The following is a 9,646-nucleotide window of genomic DNA, read 5'->3' as shown; positions in this document are numbered from 1 at the left end:
TGTGATGTCTGTTCAATTCTCAGTCATGTGAATGTAAATATTCTCCTCTGAGAATCACGTCTCTCCCGGACTATTGCATATTTTGTGTTTTAACTCTTTAATCTCCTGCTGTGATAGCAGATATAATTCAGCTACTAAATGCTTCTGGGTTTTTTTTTTTTTTTTTTTCTCGAAATCGGGGGGTTTGCAACCTTTAAAATCCAGTCTTTTTTTAAGACACCATCGTACCAAATAAACTATCCGCAGGTGACGCAGGAGGATGTGACGATCCAAGTGTCCCATTTGTCACACCACAGCTGTGCTGAATGTTTTATTTAGTGTGTAATTTTGTTGAAGCCACGGGAAGCCACTCCAGACGGGGTGCAGTTTGTGCTCCCCTGGCGAAGACGATGGGTTTCCATGCTGCAATGACCCACATCTGCTGCTCGGGCCGCATTAAATCGACATCTAAATAATACTGTCACTTCTATTGTATTTCAGTTCTACGCGCTTTGCTTGCCGCCAAAACAGCAAACGGGCGACCTATAAGTAGAAAAGCCCAACTGAAATATGGAACACATCTGTGTGACTCCAACCTGCATGGCAACACTTTACTGCAGGCCATCGGTGTTGAGTTTCGGGCCACAGCCTTCAGGTAACTAACCATGAGTAATTTCTAGAGAAAAAAAAAGCCTGAGCCGTGTATAGTATCTTAATTCAGTAGTTTAAATTCAGTTTTTCAGCTCTGGGCTGATATTCTTTAAAGTGACAGGGGGGCGGGGGGCTCTTTTTGATTTTAATGGTTGCAGACCGATGTTCTAGTTCACCAGCTGATTAACCTGTGTATTGTCCAAGTCAGTGTGACTCTTTTACTCTGGTCTTTATGTATGAGGCAAGCAGAGTTAAAGGACCTTGCCAATGGACAAATGCTCTGATATTAATGTGCACATACACTTATTTGCATACGTGTATGAAAGCTGGTGTTTACAGACTACAAAACCCTCCTGGGACTCCGGGTAAAAGGGTTTATTCAATCTCTCTTTTCAGATTTTAATTGAATTGTGGGGTCCACCATTCCAGTACGACACAATACTGGAAGGTCCACGAAAAAAAAAAGATAATAGCAATGAGTAGAGGAGCCTCAAAGGAATAAAGACGGCCGGCTCTGGACAACATGTCAACTACAGAGGACACGAGTCAATGAGCCTTGGTCCCTTGAGGAGGGCTGCTTGTAAGCTGGTTTTAAGAAGGAAGAACACCATGAAAGCGACGTATATGACATGTTTCGTGTGAATAGAAAAGTCATCTCAAAAATATAATCTGGAATTTCATCCATGGTTCGAGCAGCGGCGCCAAGTGCCTGTTATCTATCATGTCGGCGTCATTCCTCAGTGTGAAAATACCCATAATCCTCTCCCGTGATTTGCACTACCCAGAGGAGTGTGTTAATAAATGCCTCCCCATTAGGATTCCTATTTGTCATGTTACAGAAGGATGCTGAAATTAATCTGTGTGTGCTGATGGCGGGAGCGGAAGAGACGAGCGGTCCCCGGCCCGGCCCCCCCGTTCTTAATGCGATTGTCCCGCGTGAGTCATCTTTTTTTTTTAGTGTTGCTCAGCGAAAGGGAATGAATGGTTTGGACACAGTGCCATGATAACACCATCCATCAAGCCCCGGCGCTCTGAGCCCCGGCCCGAACGGCAACCACAACCGTGGAGCGACACGAACCCGAGGCACGGCGGCACCGGGAAACCCGCACTCTCAGGAGGACGCGGTTTGCATTCGCACTCAGGGAAAACGAGCTATTTGATACCACTCATCTCAGCATGGACTCATCTTGCTTCAATCATTTCTTCCCCTTGTACATATTGTAAATCATTTGCGTGGATGTAAATATGTAAAACGGCCTCTTTTAGGTGTGTGTTGTCATGAGTACTGATTTACATTGAAGAAACTCATTTATTCCCTCATATATATATATTTTTTTTTTTTGCTCCTTAATAAAAATTTTAATGGATTGAAGCTCATCATGTCATGTATTCTCACTGCCAGGATAAAATGATTTCCCGCAGTAACATTTGGGATGATAAAACAGCCAGGTTGCTCTGTTTGGACATTCAGAACAGATAAAAAAAAAAAAAAAAGATACACACATTAAATTGGTTTCTCAAGCCTAATCAGACAAGTGAAGCTCGGCAAGGTGATGGCGCATCTTCATTTTTATTTTTCAAGCTGTTAAAGTGACACTGTTTTGGAAAACAAGAGTGTGACCTGTCCCAAACTGTTGTGTTACAAACTTAATGAACATGGAAGCTGTGGCGGAGTTGCAAAATACAGCTGCATCGCAAACCATTTGAATAAGATCCTTTTCTGGTGCCAATTATTTCGACTCACAATGAATGAACTAAAAAAAAAAAGAAAAGAAAAAAAAGATCATTCTTGAAATTTTAATTGCGATAATGGTGGCTTCCAGTTAAAAAAATAAAAGGAAAATACAACTGATCATGGACAGTTTTTCGTTTAGTTTTTTTGACTTCTAAGCTAAAAAAAAAAAAAAAAGTAACAAAAAATTGTGAGAAAATATATCATGGAAAAAAATTACTTTTCCATTACATCGGAACTTTTAAGATGCTCGTGTAACACCGAAATAACAAAACAAAACCATTCAAGTGCAGTAAAATGTTTCCATGTAGCGGCGTGTTCCATTTGGCGTTCGGTTGAACCCAGAGAGCCCAGAGGTTTCATCCAGGCAGAACCATCCGGAAGGTCAGCTGCTCCATCTTCACTGCCGTCTCGATCCCCGACCCCTTTCTAATCTCCGTCGTCGTCATCGAAGTGCGTGTGGGACCCTTTGGGAGCAGACGCCCACGCTCTGCTGTGGCCCTGACTGCCCCCCGAATGCTTCTCCTGGGTGGTGATGAGGTCTATGATGGCGGTGATCACGGCGCAGTCTTTGGATTGACGGTTCTGCCAGTCCACAGGAGCCGGGTTGCAGATTTTCTCCTGCAGCAGAGAGTCCAGCTCTTTCTTTAAACTCTGCGGAAAAGACAAAAGTGAGCGTTGTTTACCTCTTTTATGACAATCATGTACTTCACTTTAACATACCCCTGAGACCACAGATAGGCAAATTCTAACTTAACTGTTTTTTTGTTTTTTTTATGCAAATGTATGAAACGCATACTTGCTGATTAAAAACGATCCACATATAATTAGTCTGTCATTAAATTAGTGTCCATAATTCCAATTAATCACTTTGGTTGATGTGCTCAATCATAGTTTAGCCCCTTTGGTAGCACAATGGTGGACATTTTTGAGCCCCTTCCCTCCCTGTACTGTTCATGATATGAGCTTTGTGTACATGCATCAGCTTTTACAGTGGAGGCCAGGACTTATCCAGGTGAATCAACCAATCACAGACAAGATTTACCAGTTTGTGTTACACAGTTACATTAATTAACTCCCAGTTATTTCAATGGGGCAGTAATAAAGGACATATTTTAGCAATTCTATAGCAAAAAAAAAAGTCTAACTAAATCCAGACGGCTTGAATACCTTCATAAGAGGGGTAAAAGTTAATTGCGAGGGAGTTGTCGGTAGTGAGCTATGTTTACCTTGACCAGGTGAGCGATGCGAGCTGGGGATCGGAAGACAATCCACTTGTCCACCGCGATGGTTTCCTGGTCCTCATCTTTCTGGATGGTGATGTCTCCGCCGAAGAACAGCAGCGAGAACGGGGACACTTCAGTGCAATCGTACAGGAAGATCTGAAAGGGGGGAGGGGGTGGGGGGGGTTAACACAAAGATGTGACCAACGCACAACAACAGGAGTATAACAAGGAAACACAATGACCCATCCTGCGAAAGCGAAACGGCATCATTATGACACACCGTGCCCGACAGCTACTCTGCGGTGTGGGCTGAAAGTGTCCCATTAGTGACGAGAGGCTGTGCGAGGAAAACGTGTTTCAGAGCCTCCAGAGTCAGGAGAAATGTCATCCTGCCCCATCTCGATAATGTGTTACACCGCCGACCGTTCCTCCTCTCTTGTACTTCACCGACAGCTGCTTATGTCGAGTAGCTTGAATATTTTTTCCTTTTCTCGCATTACAAAGTGCAGGGGCTCAGCTGATAAAGCTTCCAATCTCTAAGGTTGGTGATTCGACCCCCCCAGTTGGTGTGACACTGAACCCTGAGCGCTCTCTACAACGTGCGACCTCAATGCACGGCAGCCACCAACACTGGTGTGTGTGTGTGTGTGTGTGTGAGTGTGTGAGTGCTCAAGTTAAGAGAGCTGAAGCCCCAAAGTTAAGACTCTTACACAGAGAAATTAAGTTTTATTCTACGCCGTCGTCTGTATTCACCCGCTCAGTAAAACTGCTTGGTTCGAAGGTGAGAAGCCACGGGGACTGCACCAGCAGTAGACGTGAGGTCAAACGAAAACCTCGTTCAGTTTTGAAGGTAACGGACAGAAGTGTTGGAAAAAGCGTCATCAGGAGGAGGTAGAAAAAGGTAGAGGGAGTGGGCATGAAAAAAATAAGCATGAGCCGTGATGACTACATTTACCCCCATGAATGTGTAATGTACTGAACCACCAGTGGCAAGTGCGTCAGAGAAGAACTTTAACGTCAATCCTCACTTTCATTTCTTTTTTTTTTGTCTCTCTCTCTCTACAGCCTTTCTGCTTGCTTCTGTCTCGGTAAAAAAAAATAAATAAAAAAATTACCTTGAGAATATTGCACTCTCGGCACGTCATACGTCTACACAGACAAATATCCATCATCAAACACAAAAGCACTTACTGTACGAGCCACAGGAAAGAAAAAAAAAAAAAAAAAACACGGAATGGTTGCAAATAATCACAGCGAAATGAGGCTGAACAGTTTACTTCATAAAGCGGCAAAGCGAGAGAGACTCAGGGAGCAATCAGAGAGGACATGAAAGGTGTGCCCCCCCCCCTCCCCCCCTCGGGGACATGGATGCATTCGCTGAAAGAGAAGGCGCTGGAAGAACGGATGTGAGGGAGGAGAAAACAAAGAGAGGTGAAATGAAAAGAGAAAGAGGGAGAGGGCGCCAGTCAGGAAACCGCATTGACCGCTCTGCAGTCCCCCGAACCGCCTCTTACATTGTGTCTGGAAGCTTTGAAGCACGAGAGCCTTTGAAAAGCAGCGTTTTAATCAAATATTCATTAAGTGCAAAGCTGGTGTGGCACCGCCGCCAACCTTTAACCAATGGCCCCCTCTTTCCCCTCGCATGCACCCCTCCGGAGGGAGACATGCAAGATCAGAAAAACCTCCAGCAACACGCAGGCCAATGGGAAAACAAACCGAAAACAAGAAAACACGCAGGTATGTCGAGGCGGGACGCGGCACGCTCTCGGATCCTTTGCGCTTACTCACGCTGCTCGTTCTCATCTTGAGGTGGTAAATGAGCCACGTGTAGTTGAAGTCCGTCTCCTCGGCGTTGACGGATTTCGGGTGGATGCACACTTTTCCGTCGGCCTGTGTGTACACCTTCACCCTGACAGAGGCAACATGTTAGAGAGCGTTAATGTCGGGAGGGAGACGCCTGCCCATCGACACACACGAGGCGGCAAGAAAATCTGAAACAAGTCTAAATATAATGGAATTCACAAAAACAGCGATTTACATTCTTTGAAATGAAAATCAAGCTGAATCGAAATCTCTCAGAATCTCAAAGATACAGTACTGATATCTTAATAAATGACAGCATGACGGGAAACAGACGTGTTTTTCTGACTCACTCTGGCATTTGTCCTACAATTCTGGGGGAAAAAAATGATTCTCCTGTGATCCTCCTCGCCACTCTATCTAAATATCCATCTCTCCGTCTTCTGCGACGCTTTATCCAGTTCAGGGCCGTGGTGTACTGGAGCCGATCCCAGGTCGTCAAGTTTATTACAGGGCAAAGAGAATCACACGCTCTCAAATTTACACCTCGGGGCAATTTAGAACTCTTAATTAACCTCGACCGCTTGACAAAAAAAAAAAAAGCAATCTCGAACCGAATCTGATTTGGACGAGGGATATTATGACTAAACACTAAGCTATGACACAATATCAAAATAGCTGGACTATAGAGGCACAAAATGACGAAGAAACCGAAAAAAAGAAAAAAAAAGATGCAAACTTGAAATTAGATAAAGGATGACCGTCAGAAAAACTATTAAAAAGTCTAAAATACACAGATTTTATGTTTTGTCCACACAAAGGGAAGTAGACTTTTTAAAGTTCTTGAATCTTGATTTTTCTAATCAGGAATAAAAAAAAGTTATTTACAAACAGCAGATATCCATAAGTATGGATCCACGGAGCTCTGCGTGACGCTAAAAGCTCAAGACGACATGAGGTTCCACCAGGACGATAACCATTGTTCGGTACTTTAGGTGAGCGGAACAAAAAAGCAGAATACATGTTTCTATTTGTCGTGATCGTTTGAGCTGTTTATCCCTCCGACCACGCCAAACTCTAACAGTGCGATGGTAAATTGTTCCGATATACACTTATTTTCTTCTATGTCGATTCGGCTGTTCGACCAGTTGTCTGAAAACGCACCATTGCCAGAATGCGCGTTCTGTCAGAATGACAGAAAATTGTTCTCGAAACAACACGTCAGGTGCTGTTGGCTTGTTAAAACAAGGCAGACAGAAGGCGTCCTGCCATTATTTGTTTCTGGCACGGGAACATCATAAGAGAAATTGTGATGCAGTTGGCTGATAATTTCCAACATGAAAGTAACACCATGTTCCGAGCTCCCGTGTGTCGGCCTGACTGAACCGACTGCTCGACTGCCGGGAGCGACGTGAACCAGACAGCCGTCTGATTCAGCGACGACACAAAAAAAGTGTTTAACCGAGCGGTGAATTCATTAAACGCTGCGGCGTGGACGCCGAGCCCATAAAGTGGGTTCGGATTTAGTTTGCTTTGCTCTCATGTGGAGGGAAACACGCTGGGATTTTCACTGTGCACCTTCGTCTAAAACTGTCAAAGACAAACAAAAATGACTGCGAGTGTGTGTGTGTGTGTGTGTGTGTGTGTGTGTGTGTGTGTGTGTGTGTGTGTGTGTGTGTGTGTGTGTGTGTGTGTCTCTGTTTCTCTGATGTGTGCATCAGACTTCTGCACGCAGGTCACAGCCACGGTCTATGACAGCCTCGGGGTGATTCTATGAAGACTGCATTGATCTTAAGCTGACGCTTTTTTATTTATTTTTTGACAGTTGTTCTAGCAGGGTCTCTGCACAGCCTCAGCAAACTGTCACAGGACCCTTACAGAAGTTCTACCTAAGAGCTCTGATGATAACTTGCAGCGTGAGGACCATTTCTCAGTGCAGAGATCAATGGAAGCGATTGTGTGTATCTTTATCTTATCCTGTGCAGCCCTTTTCCTGTCTGTCAATGCTAATCCCTGTCCAGACTCACCCGGGCCTCTTGGTGCTGTGAGACGGCCTGATCATGGCCACCTTAGGGTACAGACCAGCTACAATCACCGCCTTGATTAACTTCTCGTTGTCTGAGGAGAGAAGAGAAGGTATAAATGAGGGCTGCTATATTTACACGCCTTCCACGCCATCTTGTATTGCTTATTGGATTTCTGAGAATGAATGGACGGGAGCTTTAAATACCAGAGTTGACGTTGGATTTGGGGTCTTTGGGATTCTTGCTCCCAACGAATCCTGCGCCCATGAGATGCTCTGCAAACTGGGCTTTCATGTTGTGCAGCATCTGGATGAGAACGTGACAAACAAACTGCTTCAAAAAGCCACAACCTTCCCCGCCCATCGAATCAATTCACTGCAACATCGAGCACAAAACAACCAGCCTGACTCACCTGGAGCGTGTTGGCAGACAGGAAGTTGTCCCAGCAGAACTCCCTCTCGTACCTGCCACCACGCCGCTTTGCCTCCTCCCAGCCCTGTGCGTTCAATGCAAGATAACTTAAGCTTGGATCAACAACGGCGATGAAAGAAATTTAATGCGTGACCAGTGTGGGGGGCCTTCTACCTGGAAGGCATTGACGATAGTGAGGTGGTCACTCTTTGAGTTTTTGGACAGCGTTTTCCTCCTCATGTCTGCCATCTTCTCTTTACCCTGTAGAAAAAAAGGACCATTTAAAAAGAAGCAAAGGCGTGTTTTGTGCCGTTGCCTGTGTATCTTGTCATGCTTGCGAACTCCGTGCCGTACCAGGGGTATGAAGAAAGGATCTTTGAAGCTGAGTGAACCGGCGATGGTGAGAACGGGGTCGAGGCAGCCCAACAGAGCCCCAAACAGGATGAGTTTACCGATGTGAGGCTCCACGGGCAGACGAGCCAGGTGGATACCCAACGCTGTCAGGTTCTCGTCATGGTCCAGAGCGTTCTATCAAGACGATGCAACAGCATCCAGAAGGAAGGAAGACGCGGCAGTTAATCAGCTGCGACTCGGCGTAATGTGATTTAAAGCGCATCCACCGGAAACTCGATGACACTCACGCAATTTAGAAAGCAGTGCTCGGTTCAAATATAGAAACTAAAGCCTTTATCGAAAAAGAAACAAGTTTAAAAGGGAGAACTGCTTTCCAAGAAAAAACGTGTTGACCGTCCACGCTGATCTCATTTCATTAGAAAAATCATATTAAAGATATTTAAAACCCAGAAGCAAATCAACGGAGTTTTGTTATTGTCAGACACAAACTCGGCGTCCCAGCTCCACTGAAATGCATCACGTTTTAACCTTGTTAGCATGAAATGCTGCTCATTTTAATCTTTATCCTCTCTTTAATGATGACTGATTTCTATCTGCCTCCTCCACAAATGGTAAGTAGTAAAACAGTCTCCCTGGAATGAGCAGATCTATAAGCACCACAGACTCAGGTCAACGGAGGATCTCTCTTTTAAAAGTACTCCAGCTTCCCCCAGGGCTATTGTATTTTTGTCACTTGTACAAATTACTGTAGAGTGACTTAATTAAAAGGTGAAACAGTTACTAAGTTAATTAACTGATTGATGGGAATAAGAGACGCTGTCCGACGACAATAACGCCAGTCTTGGGAGATTTGAGAAGGGCCTAGAATCATTCCAAAGTGTAGTACTGAGTAGACTATTTGCTCATCGATGCTTTGTATGAAAACATGTAGTAATTCCTGGTTAAATAACAGATTTCCTATAGATATTATCATAAAAGGCTGTTGGGACTTGTTGCAGAAGTTTCTATTTGCATGACATAGTAGATTGTTCAATTGTTTTCCAACTGGACTCGATTTTTTTTTTTTTACCAGGTCAGTGAGGCTTTTGATGGCGAGGCCGACTGCCTGTGGCGTCGGAGGGTCCAGGGCCTTTTCCAGGAATCGACTGATAGATCCAAGCTTCAATATCTAGACATGACACATCACATTGAAAAAGCATGTAAAAAATTTTTTTTTGATATCTACAAACCTTGAACAAGCTACGATAGAAAAAAAACCTTAAACAGACACAGAATAATGTCTTCTGAAATACTCACTCCTTTACATAGGTTTACAAGTTGTCGTGAGGGTGTAAGTCGGAAAAAGAAAATTGTGAAAACGCAGCAGCAATAACTTGAAAATAGAATCAGACCAGGACGTGGCATTGTTGTGGAAAGTTATGAAAGTCGTGTTGCATAATATCACTGGAGCGTCCACTGTGCGGTCTGTT

General features: G+C 44.3%; 1 protein-coding gene across 1 annotated transcript in view; it reads right to left on the bottom strand.

Annotated features, from left to right (window-relative positions):
- Positions 1–2,177: 2,177 nt before the first annotated feature.
- dhx36 (DEAH (Asp-Glu-Ala-His) box polypeptide 36) overlaps positions 2,178–9,646 on the bottom strand; it is a 31,138-nt gene continuing 23,669 nt past the window's right edge. The window contains exons 18-26 of the mRNA XM_080460373.1: positions 9,247–9,345; positions 8,178–8,351; positions 7,998–8,084; positions 7,825–7,908; positions 7,619–7,718; positions 7,416–7,506; positions 5,377–5,497; positions 3,592–3,744; positions 2,178–3,016 (exon numbers count right to left, since the gene is read on the bottom strand). Of these exons, the coding sequence (XP_080316499.1) occupies positions 2,792–3,016; positions 3,592–3,744; positions 5,377–5,497; positions 7,416–7,506; positions 7,619–7,718; positions 7,825–7,908; positions 7,998–8,084; positions 8,178–8,351; positions 9,247–9,345 (1,134 nt within the window). The 3' untranslated portion in view covers positions 2,178–2,791. The remainder of the gene's footprint in view (positions 3,017–3,591; positions 3,745–5,376; positions 5,498–7,415; positions 7,507–7,618; positions 7,719–7,824; positions 7,909–7,997; positions 8,085–8,177; positions 8,352–9,246; positions 9,346–9,646) is intronic.

Source organism: Lipophrys pholis (genome assembly GCF_963383615.2).
Source record: "Lipophrys pholis genome assembly, chromosome: 3".
NCBI lineage: Eukaryota > Metazoa > Chordata > Actinopteri > Blenniiformes > Blenniidae > Lipophrys > Lipophrys pholis.
The sequence above is the reverse complement of the archived record's forward strand: the minus strand, read 5'-3'. Positions and strand labels throughout refer to the sequence as shown.